At 40.3% G+C, this 17,868-nt stretch overlaps 1 protein-coding gene across 2 annotated transcripts in view; it reads left to right on the top strand.

Moving 5' to 3' along the window:
- Nucleotides 1-17,421, top strand: part of ctnnbip1 (catenin, beta interacting protein 1) — an 85,823-nt gene extending 68,402 nt beyond the window's left edge. For both annotated transcript variants that reach the window (XM_073032247.1, XM_073032246.1), the window contains exon 4: nt 15,126-17,421. In XM_073032247.1, coding sequence (XP_072888348.1) covers nt 15,126-15,184 — 59 coding nt within the window. In that variant the 3' untranslated portion in view covers nt 15,185-17,421. The remainder of the gene's footprint in view (nt 1-15,125) is intronic.
- The last annotated feature ends 447 nt before the right edge of the window (nt 17,422-17,868 follow it).

The following is a 17,868-nucleotide window of genomic DNA, read 5'->3' as shown; positions in this document are numbered from 1 at the left end:
AACTGGTGATGCACCCGGGCAACAGTTGAATGCACAGTGTCTCCAACTTAGCCACTGAAGCTTGTAACTCCTCCAGAGTTGTCATAGGTCTCTTGGTGGCCTCCCTCACTAGACCCCTTCTTGCACAATATATTGAGGACAGCCTGCTCTAGGCAGATTGACAGCTGTGCCATATTCTTTCCATTTCTTGATGATTGACTTAACTGTCCTCCAAGGGATATTCAGTGACTTGGAAATTTTTTTGTATCCATCTCCTGACTTGTGCTTTTCAATAACATTTTCGCAGAGTTGCTTGGAGTGTTCTTTTGTCTTTGTGGTGTAGTTTCTGCCAGGATACTGACTCACCAGCAGTTGGACCTTCCAGATACAGGTGTATTTTTACTATAATCACTTGAAACACCTTGGTTGCACATGGTGATCTCCATTTAACTTATTATAGAAACATAGAAATCCTGCAGTACAATGCAGGCCCTTCGGCCCTCAAAGCGGTGCCAAGCACGTCTTTGCCCTAGAAATTACCCAGGGTTACCCATAGCCCTCTTTTTCTGAGCTCCATGTACATAGTCATCGTATCTGCCTCTACCACCATCACAGGCAGCCCATTCCACACACACACTACTCTCTGCATAAAAAAACTTACCCCTGACATCTCTGTACCTACTTCCAAGCACCTTAAAACTGTGCCCTCTGGTGCTAGCCATGTGACTTCTAAAACCAATTGGCTACACCAGTAATGATTTGATGCGTCATATTAAAGGGGGGGGGGGGGGTAAATACTTACTTAATCACTTATTTTGTGTTTTACCGTAAATTCCAGTGTATGAGCTGAGAATTTGGCCCTAAATTTTGGTCCTAAAATTAGGGGGTCAGCTTATACAGAGGGTGCCAACTTTGGAAAAACAAATACACAGAAGACAGGTCATATTTATTGGCTGTTATTGAGTCAAATGCATTCCACTGTCGACGCATGAATTCTTTGAATGGTTTGTTTAAACTCAAGTCTAGTGGTTGGAGCACAGACGTTAAACTACTGAGGTGACTGCAATGTACGTATTTTCAGCTTTCAATGCTGCTTTTGTCACCTGACAAATGCGCTTTGAACATGTCCCAGGAAAGTAACGACTTTTCCTTCCTGAAACCTTCGGGACGTCGACGCCGGACCTCTTTAACCCACTTCAAGCAACCGGCTTCGTCCATCCAGTAGCGTTGTTGAATGTAAACAACAACATCCCGCGAGAATTTTCTGAACAATCTTTGTTTTTTGTCTCAACACAAGATCACATCTATTCATAAATTGAGTGCACCAACTTCGCGTAACTTTGAAATTTTCGCTGACCTCAGTGTTTTTCCTCCCATTTCAATGCTTGAACTCGAATTATTTCTCTGGTAACAGTGTATCCAGACAATCGCTGGTGATTCACTTTTTCTTCCAGTTCTGGCCACTGGCATGTTTTCCCGCAGTTTGTACATTTTGTCTATGGCATTTCCCTCGGCGTGTCCTCTGCCATTCTCCACTCTCTCACTTGTTTCTTGTTTACACTAAACTTCTTAGCAGCTGCAGAATTATTTGTTCCTTTAGCAAAATCAACAACCTTCAGCTTGAAGCCAGCATCATATCGCATTTGCTTTAATCTTTTGTACATAGTGGTGGCAAACTCAATACTGAGTACACGTACTGATCCCGCCACCCCGTGTTATTTTTTAATGAGATTACGATGGGCGCTAAATGGTTTCAAGGGGGTTACATTTCAGAGGATTCTTTTCCTTTGGAAACCTAATCCAAAATTTCTCTCCTTGCTTTATTTATTAAGAATTCACTTATAACACTCTACAATGTGTAGGCCTGTTTTCTTAGCAGGTACTGGTACACAAAATTTCCCTGCTCCGGATCTGGCAAAGCTGAGTACCAGCATGTGAGATCTTGTGATCTTTTCTGGTTAAATCAAAAACCTCTACAAAAGGGGTCAGCTTATACAAAGGTAACATGAAAAAGTCACTTTTTTAGCCTGAAAATGGGGGGCCGACTTATAGTCAGGGTCGGCTTGTACACCGGAATTTACGGTATATTTGTAATTAATTTAGATCACCTTGTAGAGAGAGCTGCTTTAACTTTTGACACAAAAGAGTCTTTTCCTGTGATTCAATGTTGCAAAACACTAAAACTTGAAGATTTCTGGGGGGGGGTGAATATGAATACCTTTTATAGGCACTCTATGTTTGGCTGTAGACTCAAATGACATTTCACTGGATGTTTTGGCATACGTGAAAAATAAGGCTGATCTTTAATTTTTGTCTTAATCAAGTGTCTGCCACACTTTAGTATCTAGTTTGATATCTGCACCTCAAGATGGCATACTTTATTGCCTTCATCAGCCGTGAGTACAGCTTCAACCACTTTGTGGTGCTATTTTCAGGCCTTAATTGAGATGAACAAAGCCATCCACTGATCCTCATGCTAGCATTAAACTCAGGGTAAGCACTGGCATGCCCTTGCGATGGATTTTTTTCATATTATTGCAATGTTCTGATACGGTTCCATCAGACATATAGTTCATACAAACATGAGCTCTTTCCTGAAATAACTTTGGAGATGAAAGCATAGTGTTAAATTTGTGTGTCTTTGATTCAACTATAGTATATAGTTCAAACAGGCTTGTTATTAATCTTCTCAAACCAGAACTCACAGTAACTTGTTTAAACAAGAATTAGAAACAACATCTCTCTGCTTTCTTGCAGCAGCTCTCCCATTTCCGCAGCCACATTTCCTTGCTTGATGTTCTCATCTTTGGCAAATTCACTTACCATATGTCTGCACAACCATCTCTGACTTTTATCAATAATTTGAACTTTCATCAGCAGCGTATCTAACTGTGCAGTTAAATAGAAACATTTTAAATAAACTTGACAAATTCACAAATCTCCAATTTGTCTTGTGGATACTCAGAAAATATAAGGAAATAACATATTCCAATTGGACCTGGTGAATCTTTATAGCAAGCCAACAACTTAATCAGCCAGCTCCTTATAATTGCTTTGATTTGATTTAAAAGAAATCAAAAACCCTCAAGGTATAATTAAGAAGAACATTATGGTCTGAGAATTTAACATTTCATTCTGATAGCATAAATGAAAAGGTGTTCAAGAATGGTATCTATGTAAGTTGAGCTAGAGAGGATGTTTATGGCAGTCTTCCCCAATTTGGGTAAGGTGTTGCTTAGGAAACAAATTAGTTAGCAAATTGGGCCATCATTTAAACTATCATAATTTGCAATCATCTATGCTTTTGACATGTTATGCACATAAATTAAGAGTTTTCTCAAACATACTTTTCTGCAGTAAGGTTATTGCTAAATATACTGTTCAAAACACAACAGCTAATTTTGCACAGGAAATTCCCCTGACATAAGAAATCTGTTCAATATCATTTTGCCTAGGAAAACCAGAGATAATGTCCCTGGTCTTCCTTGAGATACAGCCACCCAAAGGTCAAGTGAAGCCAGCTCCTATCCTACAGCACACCGTCACTGCACTGCCACATTAGTAAACCTTTTGTGTACTCGTTTCTAGAGTGGGACTGACACATAGAGGCGAAACTTACTACCAGCTGAGCCACAGCTGACACTGAGGCTGTCACACTGAGATATGTCAGTGAGCACAGGATGGAGAAGATTGTTCATTTCATTGGAATTAGACATTCTTGGAAAACCATTTGCTATTTCTTCTGTATGGAGTCTTTCCAAATTACTTGAAAGAAAGAAAATTTGTAATATTTCCATGAGCCCTTGAGATAATTGAACAAGAATTCTGAGAAATTGGGTGACAGTGAAAAATTGAGGCTCAAGCTCAGCTGGAGGATTAGACTCATAGGCAAGAGCAATTGCACTCCATCTTGGCCCTGTATTTATCCACTGAAGTGGATACATAGCAGTAAATCGGGATTATAAAGCAGGGTGGAACTCGGGGAAAACAACAAGCATAATGGTGCTGGGGAAATTGTTGGAGTTCCAGAATGAGAAGTGTCCAGGTCCTAACTGACTTCATCCTAAAGTTTTTAAGAAAAAAGTTGCCTGTAAGATTGTTTGTGACTTAGTTTTAATTACTCAGAGTACTCTAGGTTCAGGAAAGATTCCCTTAAATCAGAAAACAGCAAATATATCCAAAGGAGACAAAGTTCAAACTAAATTTTATTATCAAAGTGTGTATATGTCACCATATGTTCCCTTGAGATTCACTTTCTTACAGGCATTCACAGTGGAACAGTGTAATACAATAGAATCAATGAAAAAAAAACTACACAAAGACTGAAAAAAACCAATGTGCAAAAACAGTCAAATGGTAAAATAAATAAATTAATTAAATTAAATTAATAGTTACACCTGTTTCTACAGCTTCCTGCCAGTTCATTCCATACATATATCTAGTAGTCTCTGTGTGAAAAATTCACCCTTAAAGTCCTTTTTCAAATCCTTCCCTACTCAACCATATTCCAGAAGTTATATTTGATTCCTCCTTAGTATGTGCAAAAGTATGTAAGACAAAAAGGTGTCAACTGGGAATGGGGAGAATGTTTTGAGAACATAGATAATGGTGAAAACTTGTTTTTCTGCAAAACCTGATGTGCTGAGGCCGAAGGTCACAACAAGTAACAAAGTCCAGCCTGGTACCACAATAAAATGCTCGGGTAGAGAGTTTGAAGGAAACAGAAGGGCTGTTTCTTCATGCAAATCAAAATCTTGCTTCAGGCTGGAGTTGCAACCCGTGCTAAAAGATGTGCTGACGCCAGTCAGAGAGAGAGAGAGAACTGTAGAAAGGGCTGTCAGGCACCTGTATTTCCCTCAGCATTGTACAAGATTGATTCATTGATTGGTAGTTTGATACATATTCTTTCCATCCGTATTTTAGTGTGATGTTTAATGAGTAGTCTTTAAATAGTCTCAATAAAGTAAATTTTTGTAAACTGTAATATGTTTGCAAATGCCTCTTGCTGCTGAATAAGGAATGAATTATTAGATTTGTTTTACACCTACCCTGGAAAAGATTGTGACCATTCACCTTACTGATGACTTTCATGATTTTATATACCTCTATAAGGAAAAAGTCCCAACCTATCTAGCCTCTTCCTATAACTCAAGCCCTTCAGTCCCAGTATCATCCTCATGAACCTTTTCTGATACTTGGGTAAAAAAATTAACTGACTAATAGGAAACAGATAGTAAGTCTACATAGGGTTGTATTCTTGTAGACAGAGTGTAAAGTATACTGTGATATAGGGATTGTTGCCAGATCCTCAGCGTTTTATGGTTTCCATAAATAATTTGGATGAAGAAATTGGAATAAACAGTTGCTAAATTGGTGGATGACACAAAGACAAGGAGAACTGTAGTCTATCTGTCTTTAGCCTCTGCATCCAACACATCATTCTATGCAGCATCACCACCTTCAACAGGATCCTACCACCAAACACATCTCAACTACCATGCCACCCCCCCCCCACACACTTCCTGCTGGGATCTTTCCCACTGTGATTTCTCTGTCCATTCGTCCCTCCCCACAATCTCCCTCCTGGCACATAGCCCTGCATGTGACAGAAATGCTACACCTGCCCTTTCATCTTCTCCCTCACTCACCTCCATTGAGGGCTTCATACAGTCCTTCAAGGTGAGGCAACACTTCACCTGTGAGCCTGTTGGGGACATCTACTATATACAGTGCTCAGGTGTGGCCTCCTCTATACTAGTGAGACCCAACGTAAATTGGGGGAACGTTGTGTCGGGCAGCTCTGCTCCATCCGCAGAAAGTGGAATTTCTTGGTGGCCAACCATTTTAATTCCTGTCCCCATTCCTGTTCTGACATGTTGGACCATGGCTGCCTCTTCTGCCATGATGTGGCCACTCTCAGGATGAAAGTGCCTCATATTCCATCTACCTAGCCTCCAACCTGATGACATGAACATCAATTTCTCCTTCCAATAATTTTTTTTCTTTCCCCTTCCCTCTTCTTTTGTTCCCCACTCTGGCCTCTTGCCTCTTCTCTTCCCCTGCCATCACCTACACCTGGTGCCCCTCCTCCTTTTCCCATGGTCCACTGTCCTATTAGATTCCTCCACCTCATTTGTCTTTTCCACCAATCACCTCCCAGCTTCTTTCTTCCTCCCCCCCCCCCCCACCCTGTCCACTCACCTGGCTTCGCCTATCACCTTTTAGCCTGTCCTCCTTCCTGACCCCCTCCTCCTCCTCATACTGGCATCTTCACCTTTCTTTTCCAGTCCAGTTTCCCATCGACTGTTCATTCATTTCCAGGATGCTGCCTGACTTGCTGAGTATCTCCAGCATTTTGTGTGTATTGCAGGTAGAAACGTTGGTTGTGAAGCCATAAAGAAAATACAAAGGGATGAAGCAAGTGGATAAAGATCTGGTAACTGGGTTATAATGTGGGAAAATCTGAAAGTTTCCTTTTCGAACATAAGAAAGGGGAGCAGGAGTAGGCCATCCAGCCCATTGAACCTGCCCCGCCATTCAATAAGATCATAGTTGATCTCTTTGTAAACTCAGCTCCATCTACCTGCCTTTTCCCCATAACCCCTAATTCCCTTACTATGTAAAAATCTATTTAACTGTATCTTAAATATATTTAGTGAAGAAGCCTCAACTGCTTCCCTGGGCAGAGAAATTCCACAGATTCACCACTGTCTGGGAAAAACAGTTTCTCCTCATCTCTATCGATGTCCTTTTTGGCAGGAAAGGAAAAGATGCCTTTATACTACTTTGGTCAAATCTCTTACAAGTATTCAAGATGTATGTATTGTTATGCCGTTGGCCCCCTCCTTTGTGAAAATCGCAAGAACTCTAGTTAAGGGGGGTCAACTGACCCAAGAGAGAGAGAGACGTGCGGAAGACCACGTTCTCCCAAGAAGCAGAATAAAGGTGACTTTGACTATTGTCTCATGGAGACCACGTGAAAAGCCCTCGGGCAGAGTGGACTGGTTGAGAGAAAGATCGCATTACCTGCAACTTGATTGACACCTGCGATCCCGTGAAGAAGTATAAAGGCGGGTCTGAGGGGAGGACCCTCAGACGCACCCAGCAGACGCACCCAGGAGACACGAGATCGATTCCCGTGGGAGCGGGACGCCATTTTGAAGGAAGCCACGTGCGTTAGATTCCGAATTTGAATCTGTGGCTAAAACCAACGAAAGACTGCTTTTAAATAACAACGGGGAAGTCTGCTCCCCTGATTCCAAGGATTTGCTCTGCCAAGACGACGGGCAAGTGTGCATCTTTTCTAAATTATCTCTTTCTCTCTACAACGTAAAAACCCCAGCGGGTTCCCAGAAAGGAAAAAGCCTGCAAACTTCTGAGTGACTCTTTATACTTCCGTTGGACTCAGTATTACCCCCTAGACAATTGTAGAGCTTATTTCTGATTGATTATGGTTACACCGGTGTTTTAGATTGAGTTTTGACGACGTGTATGATCTGAATGTTTTGTATTAACCATATGTTTGTGCCCTTGTTGAATAAAACGTTTGAAAATAGTAGCATCCGACTCAGCTGATCCATCTATCTTTGCTGGTAAGTTACCTGGTTACGGGGTTTTCGTAACAGTATGAACTTTGAGAGGAGCATGTCAAAGATACGGACATTTTCTTCAGTGATAGTTTCATTGCATAAAATAGGGATGAAACAAATGGGTTAATCTTCAAACCACAAATTGAATTTGGGGAATCATAAACACAAAAGATTCTGCACATGCTGGAAATTTTGAACAACACACAAAATGCTGGAGGAACTCAACAGGTCAGGCAGCATCGAGGGAAGGGAATAAACAGTTGATATTTTGGGCCGAGACCCTTCATCAGGACTGGAAGAGTGCAGAAACCAGAATAAAAACATGGGGGCAAGAGAAGGACTACAAGTTGGCAGGTGATAGGTGAGACTGGGGGAGGAGGATATGAGATAAGAGGCTGAGAGGTGATATATAGATGTAAGAGCTAAAGAAGGAGAAATCTGTTAGGAGAGGAGAGTCGGCCATGGAAGAAAGGGAAGGAGGAGGGAGGGAACCAGGCAGAGGTGATGGACAGATAAGGATAAGGGAAAGAGTGAGGGAGGAAACATTACCGGAAGTTAGATAAATCGATGTTCATACCATCAAGTTGGACCTACCCAGATTCAGGTTCAGGTTCATTTTATTTTTCACATGCACATCAAAGCATACAGTGAAATGTGTCCTTTGCATTAACAAACAACATGGACCCAGACAACAACAACCCAGGTTGAATATGAGGTGGTTGCACCTCCAACCTGAGAGTGGCCTCATTGTAGCAGTAAAGGAGGCGATGGGTGGCCATCGGGAATTTGGAAATATTGAGTTGTTTTCTTGTAGGTTGGGAATAGTTTTCTGAATGGGGAGCTCAGTGTGAATGTAACCAGCAAGAGCTAATGAGTTAGTTCTTATCACAGTAACACTTAGAAAATGCTGGAGGAGCTCAGCAGGTCAGGCAGCACCTATGAAAAGGAATAAATAGTTGACATTTTGGGTTGAGACCCTTCATCAGGAGTTAATCTGCTCTTTTTTAAATGAAAAGCATCATTTCCCGTATTACAGATTGGAATGAAAAAGTATACAGTGCAGACTGGTTATGTAATTGCCATGAAAAAAAATTGCTGCCAGCTTGTCATGATGCATTGGGTACATTAGACACTGCTTCCAGTTAGTGTGCTGTATGTTGTGTTTAGAGCTCAGTAACCAGGTGGAACAGTTTGTTTAATTGGATTTTTTTCTACATGAGCCTGTGGCAATTCTGGAGTTGGGACTCCAGGGAATACAAGTGCTTCATGTACGTTGTTGGACTCTGTTATTCTGTTATAATGCTGCAGCTTATTTCTAACTCCTTTGAAGTAACACACAGACTCAACTAATAAATCAACCCACAAACTTCTTAAGAAAATTATAGCAATTAACTGGAATCTTTGAAAATACTGGTCCTCCCCATGATTAACAGTTCTGAATGCCGCACCCTTATTCTAAAGGAGGGTTTTGCACTCTACAAAGGTTTATACTGTGCTTGATTGCAAAAGGCTGTTCATAAAGCTAGTGCTACCATGACAACACTAGAAAAAAATCATTCACACGCGAGAATTGCCTGATTTAAAGAAGTATTTTTCAAACCTATATTTTAATATTCATATTTGATGTATATGTGTAGTGTTTGTTTGCTACATATGCTCACTGTGAAACCTTATTGTACCATTACTTGAGCTGTGAAGGGTGAAACCATTGCTGAACTCAGTCAACATTTACAAATCTCTTAAAACATATTTTGGGATGCTGCGGGCGATCCCTGTGCATTTCATTACACTGCTTCTTAAAAGATCAGGCTGAAACAATGAGGGTGTGGGTGGTTAATTTGAAAAGATATTAATATTAATTTTAGGCAAAAATTAAATCTGGTGGTTCTTTTTCAAACCCCGAGGACAATTTAACCAGAAAACAATGAAAATAATTTAATGGTAATTTGGAATATTCAGGAAAAGTAATATTTAACAAAGGTATTATTTAACGACAGAGGGGAAGTATTCTAGGACTTTGAAAAACAGTGTTGATCATCGTATTAAGAGAAACACAATGTGGGAGGGTGTGGGGGTTGAGAGAATAGGTACTGTGGTGATCTTTCCCCTCAGAAGAGAACCACAACCAAGGAGCTTTCAAGATTCAAGACACAAGTGACTTGAATATGGCCAACATTTTCAACATGGAATAAGGGCAAGGGATGAGATGAGAAGGAAATTTTTTTTGTGAATCTTTTGATTTCTGTTTCATAAGTTACTGTGGGTGCTGAATCCTTAGATATAATGAAGACTGAAATCAATATACAGATTGTTACATTATAGAGGAATCAGGATTGTGGAAGTAAAGTGGTGTTGAACCCAGGAATCATCAGCAATCGTCCTTTCAAATGGAGGAGCAGGCACAAGGTGATGAAATAAACACGGAAATTCTGCAGATGCTGGAAACCTCGAGCAACATACATAAAATCAGGACTGAGTTTTGTCCTGAAGCATTAACTGTTTTTTCCCCCTCCGTTGATGCTGCCTGAATTGCCTAGTTCCTCCAGCATATTGTACGTGTTGCACAAGGTGATGAATGATCTATTCTTTACCAATTTCTTAGATTTTTAGCTCTGTGACTTTTAAACTTGTACATACACACACAAAACCAATCTTTCAATATCTCTCTCCCCGCTCCCCTCTCTCTCCCCCTCACACCATTCCACTTTTATGGTAATTTCTGGAAAATTTTCTCATTCATTTTGTCTGTCCATCAATCTCCATTTGAAATGTCAATTAACAAAGTTTAAATTAATCTTCATGGGGAGAATATTCCACAAATCTATTGCCTTTTGCATAAATACATTTCTCTAAGCACCTTAACCCACCACTATAGGAAATATATTCTCCAACTCTTCACTAACCCTGCCAGTTATCTTGCATTTATTTCAATTGTTTTAACATAGCAAAATACTCCAGTACACTTTGCACCATAATTTAATGCTGAACTACTTGAGATCATAGTGCAGAAAAACAAAAGCTTGGTCAAACAGGTTTGTCATGAATGCAACTCTTGCAGGAGGAAACAAAGATAGCAGGAAGGTGTGTTTAGGACATTTATGTACTTCAGGGCCTGGACAGCCAAAGGCTTAGCTGCCAGTTTTGGATTGTTTAAATTCTGCGTTGAACAAATGGTTGGAATTGGAGCAGCATAAAAATATTAGAGGTTTATGGACCCCCAGAGGAGACTGGAGTGAAAGAAGGGATTGAGAACATGGAGAGATTTCAAAACAAGAATGAAGACTTTAATGTTTGAGTCTTCACTTGATCCGAAATTATGAGTACAATCAGGGAGAGTTTGAAGATTATGGAGAGTAAAGTGAGGGAACATAGTCCATTGGGCCAGTTCACTTTCATATAGTTCAAGCCTAATTCAAATAATAATTGTCTTCACTTTTTACTCCTATTTCAAAATAGTTACTTCTGAATTTTCTGATCATGTGGGAAATTATCAACAGTATTTGTATTTTTAATATATTTGCTTTGAAATATCTCGTGCCAGCTTATTTCAGCCATGTTTTCGATTCATTTCTGATGTTGGGCATCAGAGTAATTAGAAGTAATTATATATTTGTACATTACTATGCATTAGCACACACCAGGATTAGCCTAAGCACGGAGTGAAACCACTGCGCTAATTACATTTCACTGTCTTCCACGGTGAGCTTAATATGTATTATCTATTGCAGCTCTTGTTAATGATCGCAGCTTTAGGGCAATTCATGGTTTATCACCTCTCATCGGCCTAGTTAATGTCTTTCTGTGTGCATTGTAAACTGCTAATAGCACTTAAAGAAGAGTGACTGCTGATAAATGAGGCTTCTGAGTCGATGGAGGAGCTTAAATGTTCTAAAGAGATTAACTTTATTTGTCAGGCATGCATCAAAACCTACAGTGAAATGTGTTGTTGTAAACAACCAACACAGTCTAAGCACATACGGGGGCAGCCCGCAAGTGTCACCGTTTGCAGCGCCAGCATAGCATGACTCATACGTCTTTGGAATGTGAGAGGAAACCCACACAATCACAGGGAGAACGTACAAACTCCTCCTTCCAGAGAACAGTGGGAGCAGAATATGATCGCTGGTGCTGTAAAGTGTTACGCTAACCACTTTGCTACCATGGTAGTTGTTGTTCCTTTCCGTGCCTTGTGGCGCACATTTTGTCTGTTTTTTTATGATGCCGAGTTGCTAGCTCGATGCGCAACCCAGCATAGGTGGAAAACGTGCAAGGAACTGGCCGGATTCAAACCCGAGACCACTCACCTCAAACTCTGGTGTGGATGCCACTACACCACCGTCCAGCTAATACTGCCATGGTCCCCCATTCATATATATAAAAAACAGCAGAAAACTTATATCAGCTGCTTCCCATACCTAGAGAAAGAACAGTAGTATTAATAAAAGCTAAATAATCTTGTATATGTTTATGGAATTCAGTTTCAGCATATGACAAAGACAGGATCAAGCTTCGGGCATTGATTCAGTGCTTGTGGTAAAGATACCTTATGAGTTCAAGTTGTTTTTCATGACTTCCAAATTAAGATCCTTCAATGATAGTCATTGTTGAGAGGTACACTAAAGGCTGCAGTGAGAGAGAGGAAACTTGGGTTAAGCTCCAAGCTATTGGAGCACAGCATTACATTTAGAGCAGCATCCGGTGAGACTTGGGAACTGATCTGCAGGCAATTAGATTATGTGCTCAGTCTGGGAATGAGAACTATTTTGCAAGCTTGTATTTGAAGCTGAATTCAGCCATTTTAGAGTTGATGTGGAAAGCTACCGAACTTGTCTGCATATTATTTGTATAAGGTCAGGAAATTCAAATATGGTTTGGACAAACTCAAGTAATTTTATATTTGATAGATCTTTTTTAACTTCCTGCCATAAAAGTATGGAACCAAAATGCTCCACAGAAAATACCCAAATTTGCTGGATATGCATATTACATCTAGAGCAAATACCTGAAAGACAGAACAATTATTTCAGTTCTGCACTTCGTAATTTTAGTGGGCAGTTCCCTGAGGTTTAATTTTCTTGGAAAATTTTAATATGTATATCGAATAATTCCACAAAACATAGGACATAGGAGCAAAATTAGACCATTTGTTCCACTGAGACTTCTCTGCCCTTCAGTCGTGGCTGATTTTTAAAACTTCATTCTCTCTATAACCCTGGGCCTTCTTACTGATCAAGAACCTATCATTCTCTACTTTAAATATACAAAATTTCTTGGCCTCCAAAGCCATCAATGGCAATACATTCCAAAGATTCACCTCCTGGTCAAAGAACTTCCTCTTATCTTGGTTCTCATCCCTTATTCTGAGGCTGTTACCCTACAACCATCAGGCTCCCAAACTGGCGTGGTTAACTTCACCCACCACAACTTTGAATTGATTCTACAACCCACAATCTTGCTTTCAAGAACTCTTTACAACTCATGTTCTCAGTGTTATTTATTTGCACAATTTGTCATCTTTTGCTCATTGGTTGCTTGTCGGTCTTTGTTTATGTATCATTTGTCATAAGTTCTTTTGTATTTCTTTATTTTTCTGGTAAATGCCACAAGAAAATGAATCTCAAGATAGTATATGGTAACATGTACATAATTTGATAATAAATTTACTTTGAACAAAGGGAACATATTTGGTCTTTGAACATGCTCTAGTCACTGAACAAATGAAGCATTCTAGATTAAAGACACCAATAACAGTTATCAACTTTGAATAATCAAAGAACATTGTCCAACACACCCAAACACAAGGTAGTCATTCTCCACACAGTGACTCAGAGGAGAAATATGTAGATTTTTAGACTGCATCATTGAGCACCTTTGATCTGTCCAGCAAAAATGTGCCACCCTCTTCAGTTTGTCTTCCCATTCCCTTTCACATGTCATTCCAGGCCTTCTCTATTGCCATGATAAGGCCCAACTCAGGTAGGAGGAGCAACACGCTGTATTCCATCTGGATAGCCTCCAACCTGATGACATGAGCATCAATTCCTCTCAATTTTAGCAATTTCTCTCCCTCCCCCTTCTCTCTTTACCATTCCCAATTCTGTTTCCCCTTAACTTCTCATTTGCCCATCACTTCCACCTGGTGTCCTCGCTCCTTCCCTTTCTTCCATGGTCCACTGTCCTATCAGATTCCTCATCCTATAGCAGGGGTGTCAAACTCATTTTAGGTCACGGGCCGGATTGAGCAAAATGCAGCTTCATGCGGGCCGGATCAGTCGGACGCGTGCGAACGCAGCTTTCGTTGCCTCCGTTTTTTCAGCCTGCTCTCATGTGTCTCAGTCTCTGCTATAACTACAAAGTGTTTCACTTTACAAATTCCGTTTCTTATGAAGAAGACTGCTGAATAAACACTAAAAACCCTGAAAACCTGGTACCTGAATAAACTCAGCATTAGCCATATCATACGCCATAGGCGCTTCGATTACTGGGGCCAGCTTTAATAGTAATTAGATATTGTATCGCGGGCCAAAGATAATTCCACCGCGGGCCGGATTTGGCCCGCGGGCCTTGAGTTTGACATATATGTCCTATAGCTTTTTCCCTCTTCCACTTTATCACCTCCCAGCTTCTTTCTTCATCCACCCACCCACTTTCAGCCTCACCTGTTCTCACTTATCACTTTCCAGTTGTGATGAAGGGTCTCGGCCCAAAACGTCAACTGTTTATCCCATCCATAGATGCTTTGTGTGTTTTGCTGAAGATTTTCAGCATCTACCAAAGCTGGTGTTTATTGTTACCACTTGATCACACACTTAATACTACAGACTGAAACCAAATTTGAAGACAAGGATGAAGAGTAAGCTTTATAGCCGCTGCTCCACATTCAGTAAGATGATGGTAGATCTTCCATCGCAACCCTGTTTTTCTGCTGTATTCCATTTCCCCAGATCCTCTTTGCCTAAATTTTCAAGAATGATTGTTTCAGACATCTTCCCCACAAAGTGTCCTTGAATGACCCTAAAGAGGCAGATCAGATCCGGATTGTGAAGCCTAGTTTGTAGCATCTTTGTTACAATATGCCCAAGGACTTTGGCTATCAGTTAACATCATTTACATGATTCTTGGGATATCTCATCCGCAATATAAGTTTACACATTTATGTAGGGGGAAGTGTATTAAACATAGATTTTTACCTAATAGGTCCACAGAGTCAGTCCTTTTTAAATATAAAAATCTGTAATGTGGTCTCCTTTGATTGGTAATGATTATTGTGATAATTAAACAGGATATTATGAAATGATTAAAGAGAATTGATGGATTGATTTGATTTTAAAGCTTAGTTGTAATGACTTTAGACTATCTTCTATTGTATATTTGAATTTATTTTTACAGAACTTCTTATTCCATCATGACTAATAGATTCCAGTGTCAGCAATGTAAACTGAGTCCTGTCAGTATCGACCTGCTCATTTGTGGCTTTTTAGCTGGCGTCTACAGTAAGTTTTAACAAGTATCACATCTGTCATCTGGTGTCTAGTAATGCTCTCTTAAATCTTGCAGGTGCAGAGGACGTTGTGATGGCCTTCTCCAGACAAGAAACTGAGGACAGGAGGCAATGAAGGACTTGGGGTGGCAGGCAGAAAGATTACGGACGATTCTTAATGCAGAATCCAGAGTGCTCGCAAGTTGCTTGTCTCCTCGTGTACTTGAGCATCACAGCAAAGCCTGTGACTGCCAGGGTTGTGCATCTGGACTGCTTCTAACGACCAGGGGCAAAAAGGCCCAATTTCTTTTTGGTTGGTCAAAGGGATTCACTGTCCTCTTCTATTTTAAATTTGTGTGCATTGTCTTTATTTTTTTTTAAGTTTATTACAGCTGCACCTAGTTTGCAGTGTCACTGCAGCTTGGACATTGTGTGACACATGCTGGCCTCTGCCCCTGATGCCCTGCATTGTGCACTCCTCCTGTGGAAGGAGATGCAGTGTTTTCCAGTTCATGCTGGTGGACTCTGTGGAGAATTGACTGACATCACATGTCCTTTTACTGCAGCCTAGTAAACACAACAAAACACAACAAATCACAACGGCTCCTCCCTGGAAACAGCACCATACGCAACAAGTGAAACATTAACTTAAATTTCATTTTTATGTCCTATTAAAACTAATATGGTTACTTGTTCTTTTTGTTTGAATTTAAACAAATTTTAAAATCTTGGACAATTTATTTATGTATGATGACCAAAATGTATTCAGAGTGCTTGCATTACTGTGTCCAATGCCTTGCCCTCCCCTTCCATACTTTTTTTTTAAGAAAATGGCTGACACTGAATAACAATTTACTTGAAGGAAATACTCCGGGGGACATAAGTATATTACAAATGGAATTAAACAGCAGAGGTAGCAAGTCATCAGGGAGAGATCTGCCTTTAATGATCCATGCAGTTGGTTATTGATTTCTGTGGATGCCGTTACTGAGGTAACTAAACCCAACACAGTGTCACTGGCCTTGAAGGCCCAAGGGCATCCAGTTAACTGAAACCTCTACGCCCAAGTCCTTGATGTGAACAAAGTGAATGTCCGCTTTGTCTCTATTATTCTTTTTGTGGGACTTTTTTAATAATGTCTTGTTAAGAACAGGTTTTGACTGTATCCTGTTTTTGGAACCTCTTGGGCTTGACTCTCATCGAGTGAAGCAAATAGTGCATGTGTATGTGTGATTTTGTTTCGAGAGCCTGTTTGGAAGTCAGGTGCCTGATGTTGTAAATATCTACAGGTATTTCTTGGAACTGGGTATTTCTAAATCGGTTATACGGAGGCAGATTCTTTGTGCCAAAAACTTCTATACTTGATTTGAATCATGGTTAAGGAAAACTGTTGATACTGTTTTCTTTATAAAAATATCCTCATGTCAAGAATAAATTAATGAGGGCTATGTGATAAAAGCAAATTCTGCAGATGCTGGAAATCCAGAGTAACACACACAAAACACTAGAGGAACTTAGCAGGTGAGGCAGCATCTATGGAGAGGAATAAACAGTCGACATTTCGGACTGAGGTCCTTCATCTGAACCCATCAGAGCTATGTGATTCAAGAGACAGGGTTCTCTGTTACAAGGCTCTCTAAATTTGTTTAAGGTGATTAACCTTTCTGTCCCTCCAATCTCCATCCCATTATTCCCTCCACAACTAAATGCAAATCCTGCTCCTCAGGAAGCAAAAGATCAAAAACATAGGAGTTCCTGCAGATACTAGAAATCCAGAGTAACACACACACAAAATTTAGAGGAAGGGTCCTGACGACGGGTCTCGGCCCAAAATATCAACTGTTTATTCTCCTCCATGGAAGCTGCTTGACTTGCTGAGTTCCTCCAGTATTTGGTGTGTTTTACTAAGCAAAAGATCAGGTGTATTTGTTTTAGATTTCAACAGAAACTGATGGCAAATCTGTTGTCCCTCTTTAGTATGTAAGCTGAGGGATGCTCAAGCTTGTCAATATTATAGAAAACTGAGAGGAACTTTACATCTGCAGCTGGGCAGGGGTAATGGGGATTTAATAAAAGTCTGCCTTGCCTTGACTCTTTTGATTTTGAGTTGTACAAGTGCTTATCAACACTGTATGTCATATACCTTATGTCTTACACCCTTCTTCTCCCTCCCATCTCTTGGCCAGATACTTTGGCACAAGATAATTTCATACTATTTAATAATTGCTATTGATTGGTTGACATCCCTCCATTTATGTCAGGTGGTGGATACACAGTTTTCAAAATGTCGGTGAGATTGGGTGTTGTGAGAATTCTGATTGTTCATCTTACTGCTTAGAATAATTGAAAATACATTGAGAACTGTCGTGTCAATTTCGATGAAGTACGTTGTCTTTTTTTTTTGCACCATGAATGGTTTGCACTTGGGCCTTTTTTGGTATCACAGTCTCCATTGCTGATGCTTCATCAAGCAACGGATTGGATGCAGAGCGGAATAGCTGGCGTGTCTCACAGCCAACAGCAAACTGTATAACTGACGGTGTCAATTTACTTAGAAAGCAGTCTACATCAGAGATTCCCATCCTGAGGTCCACAGATCCCCTCGGTTAATGGTAGGGGTCCATGGCATAAAAAGATTGGGAACTCCTGGTCTACATGAAGAGTGCTGGAAGGAGACTCAATGGCAGAAACTAAAGTGACTTCCACCAACCTGAGCTGGTTATTTTCTCTAGATATGTGGGAAGTGGTGAACAGTTGTGTTCACATTTTGTCCTTCATGGTCTTGGAATGCCTTTAAACTTTTGCAATAGTCCCCATTTT

Source organism: Hemitrygon akajei, chromosome 29 (genome assembly GCF_048418815.1).
Source record: "Hemitrygon akajei chromosome 29, sHemAka1.3, whole genome shotgun sequence".
In the NCBI taxonomy this organism is placed as follows: domain Eukaryota; kingdom Metazoa; phylum Chordata; class Chondrichthyes; order Myliobatiformes; family Dasyatidae; genus Hemitrygon; species Hemitrygon akajei.
Note: the sequence above shows the minus strand (reverse complement) of the source record. Positions and strands in the feature narration are given on the sequence as shown.